The sequence below is a fragment of the Betta splendens genome, chromosome 1, assembly GCF_900634795.4.
Source record: "Betta splendens chromosome 1, fBetSpl5.4, whole genome shotgun sequence".
Lineage (NCBI taxonomy): Eukaryota > Metazoa > Chordata > Actinopteri > Anabantiformes > Osphronemidae > Betta > Betta splendens.
Window position 1 is genome coordinate 2,465,794 of NC_040881.3, and position 19,832 is coordinate 2,485,625.

The 19,832-nt window shown below is 40.2% G+C and overlaps 3 protein-coding genes and 2 long non-coding RNA genes across 5 annotated transcripts; 2 read left to right on the top strand and 3 right to left on the bottom strand.

The window, feature by feature from the left end:
- Window positions 1–1,923: 1,923 nt before the first annotated feature.
- LOC114861664 (trypsin-like) lies at window positions 1,924–4,725 on the bottom strand. The gene is made up of 6 exons (XM_029161135.3): window positions 4,524–4,725; window positions 3,948–4,134; window positions 3,590–3,793; window positions 3,311–3,375; window positions 2,611–2,756; window positions 1,924–2,530 (listed from the first exon to the last, which is right to left on the bottom strand). Exons 1-6 carry the CDS (start codon window positions 4,606–4,608, stop codon window positions 2,330–2,332), a joined length of 888 nt encoding a protein of 295 aa, XP_029016968.3. The 5' UTR covers window positions 4,609–4,725; the 3' UTR covers window positions 1,924–2,329.
- Window positions 4,726–7,527: 2,802 nt separating this feature from the next.
- On the top strand, window positions 7,528–9,019 carry LOC129603889 (uncharacterized). The gene is made up of 3 exons (XR_008694209.1): window positions 7,528–7,961; window positions 8,087–8,220; window positions 8,872–9,019. It is a non-coding gene; the product is annotated as an uncharacterized LOC129603889 (long non-coding RNA).
- A 1,034-nt stretch (window positions 9,020–10,053) lies between these two features.
- Window positions 10,054–12,795, bottom strand: LOC114866510 (alpha-fibrinogenase albofibrase-like). The gene is made up of 5 exons (XM_041070546.2): window positions 11,688–12,795; window positions 11,411–11,605; window positions 10,641–10,705; window positions 10,361–10,518; window positions 10,054–10,274 (listed from the first exon to the last, which is right to left on the bottom strand). The coding sequence occupies exons 2-5, from the start codon at window positions 11,482–11,484 to the stop codon at window positions 10,122–10,124; spliced, it is 450 nt and encodes a 149-aa protein (XP_040926480.1). The 5' UTR covers window positions 11,485–11,605; window positions 11,688–12,795; the 3' UTR covers window positions 10,054–10,121.
- Window positions 12,796–13,206: 411 nt separating this feature from the next.
- Window positions 13,207–15,957, top strand: LOC114861678 (uncharacterized). Its single transcript, XR_005897623.2, has 3 exons — window positions 13,207–13,347; window positions 15,386–15,453; window positions 15,572–15,957. It is a non-coding gene; the product is annotated as an uncharacterized LOC114861678 (long non-coding RNA).
- Window positions 15,958–17,158: 1,201 nt separating this feature from the next.
- On the bottom strand, window positions 17,159–18,672 carry LOC114861656 (serine protease 27-like). The gene is made up of 4 exons (XM_029161121.3): window positions 18,478–18,672; window positions 17,902–18,088; window positions 17,544–17,747; window positions 17,159–17,329 (listed from the first exon to the last, which is right to left on the bottom strand). The coding sequence occupies exons 1-4, from the start codon at window positions 18,560–18,562 to the stop codon at window positions 17,248–17,250; spliced, it is 558 nt and encodes a 185-aa protein (XP_029016954.1). The 5' UTR covers window positions 18,563–18,672; the 3' UTR covers window positions 17,159–17,247.
- Between the last annotated feature and the right edge of the window lie 1,160 nt (window positions 18,673–19,832).

The following is a 19,832-nucleotide window of genomic DNA, read 5'->3' on the forward strand; positions in this document are numbered from 1 at the left end:
AGAGGAAGCTTTTGAAGTCTGATTGCAAACCTATCTCACATCATGATTAGGTTCTGCTTTGCTGGACGCTGTCCTGCTACAGTACCTACAGCTAATGCTGTTTGTAACTGTCTCACTCACAACATCAGTGACAACTTTGTTTCTGGCAATATGCAGCTGCAGACGCTGCTGCGAAGGTCGCTGCCCAACAACCCCTCTCTCTCCTGATCCTCGTTTCCTCTCCTGATCCTCGTTTCCTCTCCAACTCTCTCTACCCTCTCCTCCTCTCTCTCCCTGTGCTTTAAACATTTTGTACCTCACAGGAACGCAGACTCTGGCTGACGAATTGTTCCACCTGTAGCCATGGAGTCTGGTTTGGGCCTGATGGAAGCAGTGCCGCCCAAACACTTTTTCCCCACAATTCAGATTTCCCAACAGGTGAAATCAGGCGACAGGACCATTACACCATCCAACCAGGGCACGGGCGATTGTTAAGGAGTTCAGGAGGAAACATTGGAACTCCAAACGGTGGCGAGGCCTCTTCCAGGTCCTTCTGACGACCCACAAGGCTGTAAAGATTGCAGAGAGAGCGACTTGGATCCACTCCATCTACTGCAGGAAGGTCCCGGACCCAACAGACGAGCCTCCATCTACATCTACACGGAGAAAACCACCACTAACGAAAAGAACTGAGAAGGACGGGAGTGACGGTGACACAGGCTACATTTGAAGGAAACCTGGCGGTGATAACGAATCCCAAGTGTCTCTGTGATCAGCTGATCACAACCCGAAGAACCCCAACGGACAATCAATACATCAACACACAGGTTGGAAACAATCTAACGCTACTGTTCAACAGGACGAAGCAGATTGTTACGAGACATCGATTTTAACCTTGTGTTAGACTTCATTTTATGTTACTTGGATTATTGCCTTGATCATATGACGTTTCCATGTAACTTTACACACTATTTTTGAATGAGAAAATTTCACAACAACACTGAGTTCAAATATTCTGAAGTTGATTTGGTGTTTAATTTGCTCACAATCACTTTATTCACTGCTACAATTAGTTTGTATCCTTCATCGACAGATGATAGAGGTTATACTGTAAGACAACACAAGCAGCAAATGCATCATTATTCTGGTTAAATCCCTGATTCTCTATTCATTCTAGACCCAAATCTAAAATTAAAGATCTGAAAGTTATCCCACTGGTTAGAGGTCTCATCATGCGTACGACCTCAGCAACACTCTCGTATGAAATGACACAATGCACTATGTTCAGACACCCCAACTCTAATTCACGTAATGACTTTGACGATGATCTTAGGCTACCTGATCACAAAATATAATTTGATACAAATACTATATGATTATTGGCCTATTTTCTTCACATGCTCATACAGAGGTTATTCTTTTATACAGTAACTACCCACCAAAAACAGCTCCCAACCTTTTATTCCTAAGTTACTTGCATTTTATGTGAAGGTGTATTTTTGAATCTTGATGCTCACCGTTTCATTTGTAAGGGCCGTTATTTTAAAATGCAATGTTTGACATGTTTTATTATTTTAGTGTTTAATTAATGTGTAATCAAAAGGAGGAAATGTAATGGAAAAATTGTGCCTTTGTGCTATTTCTTCTCTAACACAGTCTTCATGTGCTGGTTAGGTGCAACACTGAACATTCTTACACAAACAACTAATCTCCTTTGCTGTCGTACATCAAGTCTAAACATCTGATGTTCCATTTGACTGACTAATAATTTATGATATATGTATGTTTTTCCGCAATATACGTCATTTCCGCAATGTGCGACATTTCCGTTCCGTGCCGTTCATAACAAACTCCCGGGCCGCACTAACATTAAACTTTAATAATAAGGTGGGGGCCGCAAACTATCGGCTCACGAGTCTGAGACTTCTGTTATAAAGTATTCTAACCAGTCTAAATCCAATGTGCTTTGTGTCTTCTCCAACCTACACACCAGCTGGGGATATATGTTAGTTTGCATAATAGAAATGCTGTTTCAAAGATAACTTTATTTGTATGTAATTTTGAAAAGTTAATCTTGGCACAAAACATTTTATAACTTTACATTGGTTGTGTTAATATAGCATAATTTATTATTTTAATTATTTTAAATTTATTAACTTGTTGTTACTACCCTATAACATTAGGTAACAAACATTAATATCATACACGTTCAAATAACCCAAGAAAATCATGTTCGATCAACCATAAAACTGAACCATGGTCATTAGGTAACATTAACACCAATATACTGTATCATGTTGCTTCATCCTGTTTACATTTGGTTCACTAAGTGAAATAGTTTCTTGTGATATTAACCCATTTTATTTACAATTCCTTCCCAGAATTTTCTTTTCTTATCCCGTTTTCTTTCTTTGAGGGTGTTTTTGATCCATTTCATGTAACGACAGACCTTCAAGAACACATGTGTTCCACGATTTTTATGACATGTAGGGCCATTCGAGACAACAGCGTGTATCCTGTTATTGAACACCAGTCCACCACCAGAGTCGCCCTGAAAAACAAATAGTTAAATATTATTTTGCCTGGACGCATAAAAGTAGATGGGAAATGATGGACACTATGTCAACTCACTCGACACGTTTCCCCTGCATAGGGTTCTGCACAAAGCCAGTTTCCAAATGGCTCATTTGGTTTACATTCCTGTATTGATGCTTGACCTTTCATACAGTCCTCAACTTTCATCTCCGCACATTGGAGTTTTGCTGGTCGACTCTTCACTAGGGAAAAACATCAAGATAAATAATGACTTTTTCTTCAGTGTACATAAAGCACATAAATTAAATCCAAACCACTATTTGTTTATTAGACAGTGATCACTTTCTGAAGCTGGTGGTTTCCACTTGAAGTTACAGGAACCAAATTTGTTTTAAATGTTCCACATTATGTGAATGTGTGATCTTATAAAACAGGCCACTGAGGACCACAGAATGTGTCTGTAAACGTCCTGCTGAGGAGGGGCACAGTGTGTGTCTATGGTCTGTCAACACTGATGTGGAGGCAGTGGTTGGTCAGAGTCTGGTCAGGGGCATCGCAAGGAGGAGAAATCCTCCATTACTGTTTGAAGACGGGATTCTATTAAACAGGAACATGCAAAACAGCAGCAGGTGCAAATCTAAACAACGTGTGTTTGTGTCCATACAGAGCTACAGAAAAGATGACTAAGGACTTTATTTCAGTCAGTACTTTTAGCAACTGAAATATTTCTTATATAGTATTACCACCACTGTAACCTATATGTAAATTAATAATGACTTTTAATTAATAGCCTTACCTTCTAAACCAGTTGTCTGGTCTATTTTACAGTTGCCATACCCTGCTACCTCAACCAAGTCATTTCTATAAAATGAAAATAGAGAATAAAGATAAAAACATATTACTACTGTAGCACAATATTATTGTAAAAGCATTTTTTCTACAAGTCTTTAGTGCACTTTCAAAAAGCAGATAGAAAAGATCAACAATGTTTATATTTCTGAGTGAAGCTGACATATTTCTTTGTCAGTGCTGCATATATTTAAAATCAAATCGACACACAAAACAGAAAACTTACATTACAGGCTCATCTTTACCAGTACAGTCAGGAAGCTGTATGGGTGTGATGTCTGTGATTTTCTCAGGCAGCCGCAGTAACATGACGTCATGAACGTTATTGTTTGTGTCTTTAAAAGGGAATATGTCTGCTTGATTTATTTCCATTTTCTTCTTATTGTTACCTGGATGAACTCCTACAATCACATTCATAGTACTGGAAGTCCTACAAGCAAAAAGAGGTTAGAGGAAAAAATCATACCTAAAGTGGTACAATTCCTCTCTGTGGATTGGAAACAACAGTAGAAACTACAACACTTTTAATGTGAGTTTTATTGTATAATGTTTCTTATTTTAAAATCAAATTGTGCTTTTCTTACAATGCCGTTTTCCAGCAGTGAGCTGCAGTCAGAATCCACTGATCACTGATTAGAGAGCCACCACAGCGAGACACGTGTGTACCATTTTTTTGTTCTAGCATGACATGGTACCGACGCTCATTGTCGTTACAGTTTCTACCTCCGTAGATTCTTTTCTGCAGATGTCCAGCTGCGCTCACTGAAACAGCTTAAAAACCAAGTACAGAGTGAATGTGTACCTGTTCTGTGACCGAATATCCATAAGTTTCATTTATTAACACAACATTTATTCACAAACACACAAACGTAATTCTAGTCCAAAGTGCAAATACGCTACAGTGTGTGTCAAATTTTTTATTTCCCGACTGTGCATCTTGTTGTTTTCTTTGTGTCAAATTTCCCCACTTTTGATTAAACAAAGTTCACCTTATCTTATATTTTGTGTTATTTTGTTCAGATGACTCCAAAATGCAGCTTTAACATCATCTTTTGGCTGAAGTACAGTAGTTTACCTACAACACTTTATATTTTTAAGTTTTATTTATTTAAAACAACATTTATTCACACAGTAATAGTAATATTATTACTAGTACTCACTGATACACAGGAGAAGAAGTATCTGAAGAGAAGCCATGGTTCTCAGAGTCCTTCCAGTCTCTGCTCTGCTGAGGGTTTGGCTCATTTTTATATTATTCTGTCCTGCGGAGCCACCAATTACATTATGACAAGTTATCACCACAACCCCATTGGCTGCTGGTTTATCTACACTTAAACAGAAAGAAGAAGTATCTGAAGGGAAGCTATGGTTCTCCATTCTGGTTTATCTACACTTAAACAGAAAGAAAAAGTATCTAATGGGAAGCTATGGTTTTCAGAGTCCGTCCAGTCTGGTTTATCTACCTTTAAAACACAGTATGTAACAATATTTTACTGGACAAAGACCAAATGTCAATACAAATACAAAGGTATGACAGCAAATATGAGTGGATGCAGTACAGTGTGTTTGCTCAGGAGACATGGTTGCAGTAGTAATAAATACTAAGCTGATGTTTTGATGACTCTATTTTATAAAGTGTAGACATATGTATGTACTATCATTCAGATGAGAGGTGAGTTTACCCTGGACAGGTCAGTTCATCACAACCACTCTTACCTATGACCACTTCAGAGTCTCCTGTTAACTGGACTGTGTCTTTGGAATGTGGGAGGAAACAGGAAAGAAAAGACATGGGGACAACATTCCTCCAGTCAAACCTTCCATGGAGGAACATCTACTCCCAAGTGGGTCAGACCGGTAAAATCTGTCACAATCTGGGGTTTTGTCTGCATGTTACTTCCTGTTTTATTTTGTAGTTTTTTCCGGTTTCTGTTTCACCATGTTTCTGTCCCGCTTTACTTCCAGTCACGTGATCGGTTCAGCTGCTGTCAATCTGTCAATCACAAGCTCTATAATAGCAGCTAATAGCCATAATAGCGCTAGCTACTAAACCACCAGTACTCACCTTAGTTCTCTGCCTGTCGTGAGTCTTACTGCGTTCTTGTCCCACTGTATTTACCTGTTGCTCGGCCCTTTGTTGGGAACCTCCAGCCTGGACCTCAGCTTTGCCTGCTCGGCCAGTTCCCGACCTTTTGCCTGTTTTTGACCACGTTTCACCTGCATCCTTTGTAGCGCTGCCTCTCTCCCTTCGTGTTTTGACCACTGCCTGTGTCCTGAAGACGTCTTGCATTAAACTCCTTCTACTTACGTCTACGCCTCTCGAGCTGTGCCTGTGGATCCACCATCCTAGTGATCATTGCGATCGTGACAAAATCATGGAATATATCATTTCAAAACAACAACTTCAGATTGTTTTCTTTGTTTTAATGTGATCCACATAAAACATAAAGCTGGAGCCTGAGGACAGTGTGTCCAAAATAATACAAGCACAACTTCACTATTAATCATAAAACACCTCAAGTTATTTGAAAATTCTGAGGACAAAGAACACAAACACACAACGCCTCAGTGACTCATAGTCTCACATCTCGTGCAGCTCTTTACAGTGATTCGACTGATACCTGGCCTTCAGCTTTCACCAGCGCATCAATAACAGGCGTCACATCCTGAGTGGAGCCAACTTCAGAATGTGAATCAAGTGGCTGTGTGAGACTTCAGTGCAGCTTTGTTTTACACTCACTACAGAGGAAACTTGCTCATAAAGATGTGGTTCTGAACCTGCACAGCAGTTTTGCAGTGAGGGCTGTAAAGTTGGTGTCACCTGCAGGAGATTCTGATTAAATGTGTTCACGCCAGTTGCCACAGCTTTTCCCGACTCACCCTCAGTCTGTTGTTTCAAGCTGATGGTGACGGTGCAGATCAGGGATTCACGGTGAATGGAGTCTTTCTCCAGTTCACCAAAGCCCTGAAAGCATTGCTCAAACCTCCATAACAGTCCTGTTATTTATCTTTGTGTCTTCGTCTCTGCCACATGTTCGGTCGCACACGTCTTTCACACAGGGGAAGTTGCGTCTCCCACAATGACGGTCCAAAAATCACATCCTCCATTTGCAGATTGCACCTTTTCTCTTTGTTCCAACGCCTGCTACTTCCCTGTCATTGAGGGCGACCATCTGTATCCAGGCCGACGACGGGACCAGTCCGTCAGAGTGGACCGAACCAGGAGCGGACGAGAGCGCTGGAGACATCAGCTGAAGTTTGCTCAACTGTCACATGGTTTATTTACCATGAAACGTATTTACCATATTTACTGAAACGTAGCGTCTAACACCCAGACAGGCCGATAAAGCTGCTTGTTTTTTCTTTTAGTAGTTTGTAGTTACTTGGGTTCTGAACTTGTGTTTGGTGACCTGTTGTCATGATGCTGGATGAACTATGCAAACAAACACGAGCAGCTAATGGAACCAATCAGCAGCACTGCTGATGTGATTAGCAGACAGGAGCAGCCAACCAGGTATGAGTGAAAGCAGTGACAGGTGATGTGTGCGTCAATCAAGACTTGTTGTGAAACCACAACTCCTGGTAGCAGTTCAAGGTGACTAGCGTTTTCACTGCAGCACCGCTGCGTCTCCACCACTTTCAATCCTGCTGAAAAACATCAGGACGCTGGTCCCGTTTTAACCACCAGGTGGCGCAGTGTTGATTAGAAGCCTCCAATGAACTACAGCGTAACTGAGGTCCTACTGTTCATTTCTACCTGTAACACACATATATTACACCAAACCTAGTTTACTATTGAGTATCTGTTGTATCTGCATTCAAACTGAGACATTATCAATGACTAGTCGTTCTATGGTGCCATTCCTTTATCCTCTGCTACTCCAGTGGTTGAGCTCAATGACTGTTGGTGTGAGTTCGATCCCTTTTTATTTTTTACTATGCAATTTTTTTCTGTGCATTGTTTTCATTCTCCTCCGCTTGTTTATGTCTTTTAATAGCACTCTTAAATTCGTGAAACGATGATAAATTGTGTCCCACTGAATAAATACAGTCAGTGGCACAGACATGTTATTATGTGACCTATCAAACTGTAAAGGAGGTCCGAGTTAAACCTTTAAATTTAAGCCGTTGTGCTTCACTGTGACCACACGAGGGCAGTGTTGCTGCCAGAACAACCATTCAACAACAGATCAGTTCCACTGTTCTCATTAAACAGGTGACAAATACCGAACGACGGCAACTACACACAACATTAAAAAAATGAACCACATTATTCATCACAGCAAACCTACAGGACACAGTGGAGACACGTTTCTCTTCCATGAGGTTTCTCCAGGAGAAACCTTCCCTTTCAGGGCTCTGGTGTCTCATTTGTGGCGTCTCATCCTGACACCATCCATTTTTATGGCAGCTGTAAATCACATGCTTCACTGTGTGTCTTACTGACTGATCGCTGAGCTTCCGTGCTCCCCACAGCTTTGACAACTAGGGAACCAAGCTGGATCTGAGGGACGAGAAGGAAACCATTGAGAAGCTGAAGGAGAAGAAGCTGTCACCGATCACCTACCCCCAGGGCCTCGCTCTGGCTAAGGAGATAGGTCAGCCACACTATGCTTGTTATCATTGAGCAGGTGGTAGAGTATGATGGGATGCTGGGGTAAATGCTGTGAAGCCTGTGTATCCGTGTGTCATTGCCATTGTCTGCCCTCATTTCCACATACAGACGCAGTGAAGTACCTGGAGTGCTCAGCTCTGACCCAGCGTGGTCTGAAGACCGTGTTTGATGAGGCCATTCGTGCCGTGCTCTGCCCACAGCCCACCAAAGTCAAGAAGAAGGGCTGCATCCTGCTGTGAACGGTAAGAACGGAGGAGCACGGAGCCTGAGGCAGGAAACCAGAGGAGAGAGAGGGAGAGAGAAAGCACACACTGCCTTCATTGGCTTCGCTTGCTTTAATTCTGCCTACACAACGTGGGAAAAGGCTCGGTCACATGTGCAGCAAGAATGGACTTTTACTAAAACTGTAGATGATTCATACGCTTCTATTAAACTGTGAGCCAAGACAAAGACAAGGGCGGTCAAAAAAGTCACAGAGAAGAAGAGACAGATGGAAGAAGCTCTGATTTACACTCAGAGGAGAGTTTCTGTGATGAGTTTATTCGGGTCACACTTAATAAAATAAATAAAAGCATCTGTCACCACTTTTATTTCCAAGCATTCAGAGCAGAGCAGCAGTAAAACACAGCAATCATGAGACAGACAACAATTCAGACCTTTTCCGTCTGTGGGAAAAAGGTTTTAATTTTAAGCTTCTGTCTTTTTAATATTACCAGAATAATTGTATGTAATAATTGAATCCTACAGTCATTTCAATGTGAACAGATACAGAGAGTTTAGAGAAATATTGATTCTATTCCTAGAGGACGAAATGTTGACGTCATTGTAGAAATTAGTTTCCATATTAATGACGTGCGTTAATGACGATGCTCATGTGGTTCTCATTGTTTCAGACCCAGGACCAGAACCTCTAAACCTCCGACCCCGTGGTGAAAGACCACTCAAATGTTTCCTGATAGTTTGAAATAAAACAGTGTTTAGTTCTAAATCTACAGCTGAAAGTCTGTGAACAAAAAACAACCCTGTGTCGCTTAAAGATATTTTTAGGTTAGTGTACGCATTTGCTATAATAACTTAATTCTAAAATAATTCTGGTAACAGTACATGAGTTCTACCCCTGTTCATACTGAAATAAAGCGATAATCATATGTACACCAGAAAGAGTAAAATTCAATAAATGTTCTTTAATGTTCTGTCAAAAGCAACCTCAAGCAGTAATACAGTAGATTTGCTCCTCAACTACTCACTCAAACAACTGAAGCATATAATAAATACTGTACTTAATAGTTCACCACACGCTACGTGTCATACAGTAGAAACAGGTTTAAAGCGCTTTATTTATCTGAGGAGAGTGAGTCTATAGTGAATCTAGTTTCTACTCTAATCCATATGTCAAACAGCCGCCAGTAAAGGTGACGTCTGCTCTGCAGCCTTTTCAACCACATTATCCTCCACTTGATGGTTCAGGACCTCAGGCCGACAGCTCTGATTAGGATCAGTAGTGACTCTGCACTTGATAAGCCTTAATGTGTTCTAAACTCACCAGTCAGGTTCAAGCTTTGTCTGCTCTGAAGCACATGAGAGTGAGATTTATAGAGATGTAGTAACAGAAGCAGGAAACTCAGAAATAACCTGTGCTTCTGTAGCTTTGCATGGAGCCTTTTTCCATTGATTATGATTCATATATTTTTGTACAATAAACATTTTAACAAGTTCAGTAAAAGCAAAAACAAAACAAGTCAGAAGTTTTAACAGTTGAACCAGTACAACATGCAGTATTTGGTGTCGACATCCAGGTTTGTAATGTAGGAGTTCAAGTCACCTCTGAATTCCTCAGTCCAACCTTTACACCTACAGCACTGAGCCTGAACCACCACACAAACACCCACATGCACCCAGTGGATTTGTGCTGTTCCTGCTGCAGTCACACACTACAGTCCAGCCCAGTAGTGCTCAGTGTTTGTTCAGTGTTCAGAGGTTTTAGCGCTGCTAGTATCTGCTGTTACTGGTGCTCAAACCGTACAATATCTGATATGAAACAGAGATCAACAGAAAGCATCCTTTGATGTTTAGATGATAATTTATTCCTGATGAGTCTCTAACAGTTTACAGTTAAGTACATCTCACCTTAGACTGTTTCATGTCAAGTGATTATTTTCTTGATCCAAGTTGTGTACTGTGGATTACAGAGGTCCATGAATGCAGCTGCTCTGACACAAACAAACTCAGGATCACCAAGAAAAGAGATGACTCCATAAAGTCTGTCATTGAACACCACTCCTCCACCGGAGTCTCCCTGTGAGACAGAAATACATCATTTATGCTGCAGGACAGATATGTCCCAACGTTACTAAACCTGAATGTGGACAATGTGCAGCTCACGTAACATATGTCGACTCCAGGAGAGCGTCCACAGAACCAGTGCTGGTTCTCCTTGACTTTGTGGACCTGTGGGAAATTTAACTGCAGCCTTGTTTTGAGGTTTTCACAGTCGACAACTTGTATGTCTGCACAATGGAGGTTGGATGAGGAGCCTGGTCCTGGAGAAGAAATAAAAACACACTAAACTAAAAATTGTATTAAACGCAATTAACATTTTATATTGAATAAATACTGACATTAGAAAGTATATTTATTAAGATAAATCATGTGAATGTCCCACTTCGTTCATTGTTGGGGCCTCCAGTGGTGGCAGCGTGTCCGGCTATGTGGACTGTGGAATGACTTCTAGAAACATCAATGAGGTAGAGTTATAACTTACAGACTGGAAACATGATTTCTGCTTCAGCCAAGTTACTGTTTATTTGGAGATTCTCCTTGAATGTAGTCGCAGTCAGCTGCATTTACTACAACATTAATTTAATTGTGATTCTCAAGTGTTGGTTTGGTTTTTTGGTCCGTATTCTGTCAATTAATAGCTGAGTCAATTTTCTATCAATTTCTGGACTGGAGCAAAGTCAGAGCTGATTCACAAGCAGCCTGAGAAAACCAAAACCTAAACGTGATTTGGTTCAGTCAGACGCATATGGATTAATTATAAATGAAGGTGAACAGAACAAACATGTTTTCTCATTGTTCATGTGATATTTGTTTAGTAAGATAAGTTAAAAAAAAGCCTTTAATAGTCTCACAGTGGAGAATTTACTTCACACAACAGCAAGTTCAGGGCAGAGGAATAGAAAAACAGTAAAAAAGACACTTTGTGACACTTCGCGTTGGCACAGTACAACACAACACAGTACAGGTAGAATAAGTATGACGTCTTAAAGGGTTATTGCACAGTAAAAAAATATAAATTGTTGCACGTTGTGTAAATAATGCATAATCTATAACAATAGATAAATAATAATGCACAGAGTTTGCACACATATTGTACAGAGGAGATTCGTTTTTGTAGAAATCATAGTTATTTACAAATCATGCTTACTGTACATTTCAGGGCTGCATTCACAGTCAGGTAGTGCTACAGGCTGAACGTCAGTGGGGGTCGGAAGCTGCAGTAACATGATGTCGTGTGACCTGATGTTGTTGTTGATGTCTTTATCGGTGAAGATCTCAGCTTCTGCAGTAATTTTAATTTCCTGGGCTGGACCTCCTTAATGCATGACTACATCTGCAAACATGGTCCTACATGAACGTAGAAACACAGTGTATGTGTGAGTAACAGATGTTTCCTTTCAAAAAGACCAGAACCGTGTATTCATCGTACCGCCCCGGCTTCAGACAGTGAGCTGCTGTCAGAACCCAGCGTTTACTGATCAGAGAGCCTCCACACGAGCTGGAAGCTCCACCAGCGCTGACGGCTCTCAGTCTGACGTGATACGGACGCTCACACTGTTGACCTCCAATGACTCTGTTCTGTAGAACCATCGCTGAACTCTCTGTGAAACCTGTGAGAGAAAGTCTTGTACATGACAGAGCAGGGTGCCATATGGTACAATGCATTCAAACCTTTATAAACAGATAGAAGTTATTAATTGTGTGGTTATTATGACATTACATGACATATTGAACATAAGAGGAAGTTGACCACTCACCAATCCACAGCAAACAGAAAGAAGGTATCAGACAAGTCATTGCTCTACTTCAGGCTTTTTTTACAGCGGCACTGTTATTATGTCATAAAATTATGTCATAAAAGTTATGACATCTACAGTATGAAAGTTTCAGCTCAACCTCATTGGTTCCAGAGCTCCTGTCAGGGTGTTGTAGATGACGGACCCACATGCACAGCACAACACAGCGTTTGTGATGTTAAGAGGACAGTTTATTCCAGAATACAGAATCCAATCCAGGCAGAGTCATACACGGGAGATCAAACGGGGTTTAAACAGGATCAGGCAGAGACGGCGTCAGGGACAGGCAGAGTCATACACAAGAGATGGATTACAATACCAAATCGTCGGGCGTCAGATCGTGGTCGGGCAGGCAATGTCGGTAACATGCAGCGGTAGATAATCAAGGCAGACAAGGACTAGGCAGACTCGGAATCAAAGGTCTAAACGGGAGGCACGATACACGGAAACACGAGACAACGAACGCTGGAAAGTGGTGATCACACGCAACAATCTGGCAGGTAACAGGTGTGAGAAGTGGAACTTAAATACGGAGCCGACTAATGGCAGATGAGATGCAGGTGTGGATAATGAAGACCGGTACAGACAGGAAACAGCTGAATATGTGGTGTTTAACCGGAAGTCCTTTCAGAATAAAGGCGGCCATAAAGCCCGGACGTGACAGCTCCACACATGTATTATGCAAACTTTATTACTCACCTTCCACTCCAGGTTAACTACTCTGACAGCGTATGGTTCATTTACATATTGTCACATATAAGTGACACCTTCTGTGAAGCAAGAGCTGGAGTACATGATGAACAGTTCAGTGACTAACAAGCAAATACACAACCATATATATTTACACTGATTAGATTCTTAACTAGATACTTAACTATGTGAAGGGGATTGAGTCTTTGTTGACTTAACAAAGAAGTGGAGAATAGTGGATTTTGTCTACAACTGTTCAGTGCTGTCATGATCTGGGTTTTGGTTTCTAGTTATTTCCTGTTTTATTTTGGTAGTCTCCTGGTTTCTGTGTCCAAGGTTCACTTCCGGTTCATGTCCTGTCACAGCTGTCCCTGCTTCACCTGGTCATTATCCACACCTGCACTCTATCAGCAATCAAGTCACTGTGTATTTAACCACCACCTGTGTCCTTAGTTCTCCGCCAGATTGTTTAGTTCCATACCTTGTTCCAGTGTTTCATGTCTAATCCCTTGTTTTTCCTTCCTGATTTCCTTGACCGTTGTATCCTGCCTGATCCTTGTTTGTACCGTTGCCGGAGAAAGACCTTGGACTGAACAACTGATCGTGAGTTTTGCTTAACCCTTGTCTGTACCTTTACCGAGACCTCATGTGCACCGAACCTTGTCTGATCACTGGACTCGAGATTGCCTGCTCCCTGCCGTATGTCTTTGCCAAGCCTCTGTGTATGCCCTGGACCGTCTGACCCCGCGTTACCCAAATAAACCTGTGTTTGATCATTATCCTGCCTCTGTGCTGTGCATGTGGGTCCGACGCCTGCCTCCGAGTCTGACAAGTGCACTTTCAAAAAGCAGAGAGAAAAGATCAACAATGTTTATATTTCTGAGTTGACATATTTCTATATAAATTAATGTGAAAAAGAACAAAACAAAAATGCAATGTTTCTTGTATATGTAACCCTGCTGTGGGAGACACAGACGGCCAGAATACTCTAGGTTCAACTTTTAGTGAATGATTGGAGACAGCATTGAGTACACGTGAAGCAGAGGTATATGAATACACAACTGTATTACAGTACATTAACAACGGGTAAAAACAGGAAGAATGCTAAAGCCGGCATAAAATTCTCTATACAGTCCTTGTTATGGGTGCACCCAATAACCAAAATAACAAAAGAAAAAATACTCAGCCACGTCCCTCCAGTCCAACCGCACGTACAGTGAGGCAGGAAAATCACCGATCCAGACGTCCAATGGGTGGCTCGCCACTCTCCACCAAGGAGAGATTCCAGTTCACAGGTCGTCCAGTTCACAACCAGTAGTCCAATGGTGTGATTAAAGGCATCCAAGATAGTAAAAAAAACCCAGCCGAGAAATGTTACAACATTGAAACACACAGTCTCAGCCCGCTTACAGCTGACTTGTCCAGTCCGTCTGCTGCTTCTCACTAATATTCCGTGTTTTTTAACACAATTCACCTGCTCCGTCTCGCTAATCTCCGTTCAATGAAATCAGCGAAGAAGGGAACTGCTCCACATACGGAGGTTGAGTTCCGCTTCCAAAATAAAAGATTTCAAAATAAAATACCCGACAGAAGATGACAGGCCAATTACTATTAATATTGTTATTAGTAATTCATGGTTTTATCCATGGGTTACATATAGCTGTCTCACTTTTTATTGTAAATTTTAATGTGACTTCATTGTGCACTCGAAAAATCCGGATTGGGTGTATGTTACTTAAATTATTAACATAATTTTAACATGCAACTTCAACAATAAAAATTCTTTTATGTTTGAACATCATAAAACCACGTAAAGGGAACAACTTCAACAAGTTACATCAATATTTTATGTTAACTCAACGTAATGAAAATAGGTTTAGACAACAACATGTCCAGAGCTGAAGGTGGCAGTAATGAGCAAATTCACAACTTGGACGACGGCACTGCGGCTTCTTCAGGATCCTGACGTAAAGAAAACACCTGTTCATGATGCGTTCATGATGAGAATATGCTGGTTTTAAATAAGCTTATCTGCACTACTACTAGTGCAGGAATAAGGAGTAAGACTTTTTCACAGGTCATCGCGCGAGCGCGGGATTTTCCAATTTCAAATAACCGACATCAGCGTTGTTCCTCTGTCGGTTTGGATGTGACTGGGATTTTAGGATTCAGAGGCATTCGTTCAGGTTGGTCCTCCTGATGTTCACCTCCAATGGCCATTCTGTGAAAATGCCCCATTCTAGAGCTGAGAAGAGACTGCAGGACAGGGAATCACCTGCTAGTGTCGCGTCAGATTCATACATGTCCACAGGTTGTTTAAGGAAAAGCAAGAGGGAATGAAAAGACATAAGACAAATAGACTTAAGGTATTTGGAGATGCAACGAGTGCAGCGTGACTGTTTCTAGTAGATACGACTGTTGCAAACAGAAGGCAAGAAGTTATTAGAGATGAACCCTTCATAAGTTGAAAACCAGATTACCAGCTCTCGTCTGTGTTTCTGAGGTTGGTCAATTAATATGTCTATGTGTACAATGTGATTGTGATCAGGGAAACAAAATGTATTGATGTATCAAAAAGTATTGTTTACACATTTGCCATTCAGTGCATTGATAACTTGTAATTTTTTCTTTTTAATTTAAGAATAAATTTAAGAACTACAACAGTTAGTTCTTCATGCTGGATGGTTTTTCTTCAGACCTGAATGGATGGTAAGAATGGTTTTTATTCCATGTAAATTTAAAATTTGATAGTGATTTATACTGTATATGCTTTAAAAGTTGGAGTATTTTTTATAACATCATCCACTATTTTAATTTTACATTTCAGATCGTGGACGCCATGAAGAAGCCATGATGGAGACAATGCTTGAAGATTTTGTCATTCACAAAGATGCAGAGGCAGATGATGACCCTGAATATGTAGTCATCGTTTCAAGGCCTGGATGAGTTGGGTCGTGTCCCACCTGCTGCGATGTTGTTTGCTCTTGTATATGCTCTCAACCTCAGCTAACCTAAAATTTGTTTGAAATATTGTCCCAATGCTGTATGTACAATACTGGATCTTAGTGACATTTTGTAGCTGCCTTTGACATTTGAAAGCTGTTTTATCGTTTTTATGAAGCTTATAAAGTATTCTAACCAGTCTAAATCCAATGTGCTTTGTGTCTTCTCCAACCTACACACCAGCTGGGGATATATGTTAGTTTGCATAATAGAAATGCTGTTTCAAAGATGACTTTATTTGTATGTAATTTTGAAAAGTCAATCTTGGCACAAAACATTTTATAACTTTACATTGGTTGTGTTAAAATAGCATAATTTATTATTTTAATTAATTTAAACGTATTAGCTTGTTGTTACTACCCTATAACATTAGGTAACAAACATTAATATCATACACGTTCAAATAACCCAAGAAAATCATGTTCGATCAACCATAAAACTGAACCATGGTCATTAGGTAGCATTACACCAATATACTGTATCATGTTGCTTCATCCTGTTTACATTTGGTTCACTAAGTGAAATAGTTTCTTGCTATATTAACCCATTTTATTTACAATTCCTTCCCAGAATTTTCTTTTCTTGTCCCGTTTTCTTTCTTTGAGGGTGTTTTTGATCCATTTCATGTAGGGACAGACCTTCAAGTACCCAAATGTCCCACGATTATTATGACATTCAGGGCCAACTGAGACAACAGCGTGTATCCTGTTATTGAACACCACTCCACCACCAGAGTCGCCCTGAAGAATCAATAGGTAAATATTAGTTTGCCTGGACGCATAAAAGTAGATGGGAAATGATGGACACTATGTCAACTCACTCGACACGTTTCCCCTGCATAGGGTTTTGCACAAAGCCAGTTTTCAAATGGCTCATTTGGTTTACATTCCTGTATTGATGCTTGACCTTTCATACAGTCCTCAACTTTCATCTGTGCACATTGGAGTTTTGCTGGTTGAATTTTCACTAGTGAAAAACATCAAGATAAATAATGACTTTTTTTTCAGTGTACATAAAGCACATAAATTAAATCCAAACTACTATTTGTTCATTAGACAGTGATCACTTTCTGAAGCTGGTGGTTTCCTCTTGAAGTTACAGGAACCAAATTTGTTTTAAATGTGCCACATTATGTGAATGTGTGATCTTATAAAACAGGCCACTGAGGACCACAGAATGTGTCTGTAAACGTCCTGCTGAGGAGGGGCACAGTGTGTGTCTATGGTCTGTCAACACTGATGTGGAGGCAGTGGTTGGTCAGAGTCTGGTCAGGGGCATCGCAAGGAGGAGAAATCCTCCATTACTGTTTGAAGACGGGATTTTATTAAACAGGAACATGCAAAACAGCAGCAGGTGCAAATCTAAACTTGTGTTTGTGTCCATACAGAGCTACAGAAAAGATGACTAAGGACTTTATTTCAGTCAGTACTTTTAGCAACTGAAATATTTCTTATATAGTATTACCACCACTGTAACCTATATGTAAATTAATAATGACTTTTAATTAATAGCCTTACCTTCTAAACCAGTTGTCTGGTCTATTTTACAGTTGCCATACCCTGCTACCTCAACCAAGTCATTTCTATAAAATGAAAATAGAGAATAAAGATAAAAACATATTACTACTGTAGCACAATATTATTGTAAAAGCATTTTTTCTACAAGTCTTTAGTGCACTTTCAAAAAGCAGATAGAAAAGATCAACAATGTTTATATTTCTGAGTGAAGCTGACATATTTCTTTGTCAGTGCTGCATATATTTAAAATCAAATCGACACACAAAACAGAAAACTTACATTACAGGCTCATCTTTACCAGTACAGTCAGGAAGCTGTATGGGTGTGATGTCTGTGATTTTCTCAGGCAGCCGCAGTAACATGATGTCATGAACGTTATTGTTTGTGTCTTTAAAAGGGAATATGTCTGCTTGATTTATTTCCATTTTCTTCTTATTGTTACCTGGATGAACTCCTACAATCACATTCATAGTACTGGAAGTCCTACAAGCAAAAAGAGGTTAGAGGAAAAAATCATACCTAAAGTGGTACAATTCCTCTCTGTGGATTGGAAACAACAGTAGAAACTACAACACTTTTAATGTGAGTTTTATTGTATAATGTTTCTTATTTTAAAATCAAATTGTGCTTTTCTTACAATGCCGTTTTCCAGCAGTGAGCTGCAGTCAGAATCCACTGATCACTGATTAGAGAGCCACCACAGCGAGACACGTGTGTACCATTTTTTTGTTCTAGCATGACATGGTACCGACGCTCATTGTCGTTACAGTTTCTACCTCCGTAGATTCTTTTCTGCAGATGTCCAGCTGCGCTCACTGAAACAGCTTAAAAAACAAGTACAGAGTGAATGTGTACCTGTTCTGTGACCGAATATCCATAAGTTTCATTTATTAACACAACATTTATTCACAAACACACAAACGTAATTCTAGTCCAAAGTGCAAATACGCTACAGTGTGTGTCAAATTTTTTATTTCCCGACTGTGCATCTTGTTGTTTTCTTTGTGTCAAATTTCCCCACTTTTGATTAAACAAAGTTCACCTTATCTTATATTTTGTGTTATTTTGTTCAGATGACTCCAAAATGCAGCTTTAACATCATCTTTTGGCTGAAGTACAGTAGTTTACCTACAACACTTTATATTTTTAAGTTTTATTTATTTAAAACAACATTTATTCACACAGTAATAGTAATATTATTACTAGTACTCACTGATACACAGGAGAAGAAGTATCTGAAGAGAAGCCATGGTTCTCAGAGTCCTTCCAGTCTCTGCTCTGCTGAGGGTTTGGCTCATTTTTATATTATTCTGTCCTGCGGAGCCACCAATTACATTATGACAAGTTATCACCACAACCCCATTGGCTGCTGGTTTATCTACACTTAAACAGAAAGAAGAAGTATCTGAAGGGAAGCTATGGTTCTCCATTCTGGTTTATCTACACTTAAACAGAAAGAAAAAGTATCTAATGGGAAGCTATGGTTTTCAGAGTCCGTCCAGTCTGGTTTATCTACCTTTAAAACACAGTATGTAACAATATTTTACTGGACAAAGACCAAATGTCAATACAAATACAAAGGTATGACAGCAAATATGAGTGGATGCAGTACAGTGTGTTTGCTCAGGAGACATGGTTGCAGTAGTAATAAATACTAAGCTGATGTTTTGATGACTCTATTTTATAAAGTGTAGACATATGTATGTACTATCATTCAGATGAGAGGTGAGTTTACCCTGGACAGGTCAGTTCATCACAACCACTCTTACCTATGACCACTTCAGAGTCTCCTGTTAACTGGACTGTGTCTTTGGAATGTGGGAGGAAACAGGAAAGAAAAGACATGGGGACAACATTCCTCCAGTCAAACCTTCCATGGAGGAACATCTACTCCCAAGTGGGTCAGACCGGTAAAATCTGTCACAATCTGGGGTTTTGTCTGCATGTTACTTCCTGTTTTATTTTGTAGTTTTTTCCGGTTTCTGTTTCACCATGTTTCTGTCCCGCTTTACTTCCAGTCACGTGATCGGTTCAGCTGCTGTCAATCTGTCAATCACAAGCTCTATAATAACAGCTAATAGCCATAATAGCGCTAGCTACTAAACCACCAGTACTCACCTTAGTTCTCTGCCTGTCGTGAGTCTTACTGCGTTCTTGTCCCACTGTATTTACCTGTTGCTCGGCCCTTTGTTGGGAACCTCCAGCCTGGACCTCAGCTTTGCCTGCTCGGCCAGTTCCCGACCTTTTGCCTGTTTTTGACCATGTTTCACCTGCATCCTTTGTAGCGCTGCCTCTCTGCCCTCGTGTTTTGACCACTGCCTGTGTCCTGAAGACGTCTTGTATTAAACTCCTTCTACTTACGTCTACGCCTCTCGAGCTGTGCCTGTGGATCCACCATCCTAGTGATCATTGCGATCGTGACAAAATCATGGAATATATCATTTCAAAACAACAACTTCAGATTGTTTTCTTTGTTTTAATGTGATCCACATAAAACATAAAGCTGGAGCCTGAGGACAGTGTGTCCAAAATAATACAAGCACAACTTCACTATTAATCATAAAACAC

Coding starts and splice junctions, on each gene's coding strand:
- LOC114861664 (XM_029161135.3), bottom strand. CDS start 4,608: ATGAGCCAAACCCTCAGCAGAGCAGAGACTGGAAGGACTCTGAGAACC. Junction 4,135..4,523: donor ACTTCTTCTCCTGTGTATCA/GTGAGTACTAGT, acceptor TTGGTTTTTAAG/CTGTTTCAGTGAGCGCAGCT. Junction 2,757..3,310: donor CCAGACAACTGGTTTAGAAG/GTAAGGCTATTA, acceptor GTTTTTCCCTAG/TGAAGAGTCGACCAGCAAAA.
- LOC114866510 (XM_041070546.2), bottom strand. CDS start 11,484: ATGTTACTGCAGCTTCCGACCCCCACTGACGTTCAGCCTGTAGCACTA. Junction 10,706..11,410: donor TGTGAATGCAGCCCTGAAAT/GTACAGTAAGCA, acceptor TGATGTTTCTAG/AAGTCATTCCACAGTCCACA. Junction 10,519..10,640: donor AGGCCCCAACAATGAACGAA/GTGGGACATTCA, acceptor TTTCTTCTCCAG/GACCAGGCTCCTCATCCAAC.
- LOC114861656 (XM_029161121.3), bottom strand. CDS start 18,562: ATGAGCCAAACCCTCAGCAGAGCAGAGACTGGAAGGACTCTGAGAACC. Junction 18,089..18,477: donor ACTTCTTCTCCTGTGTATCA/GTGAGTACTAGT, acceptor TTGTTTTTTAAG/CTGTTTCAGTGAGCGCAGCT. Junction 17,330..17,543: donor GGTAAAGATGAGCCTGTAAT/GTAAGTTTTCTG, acceptor TTCATTTTATAG/AAATGACTTGGTTGAGGTAG.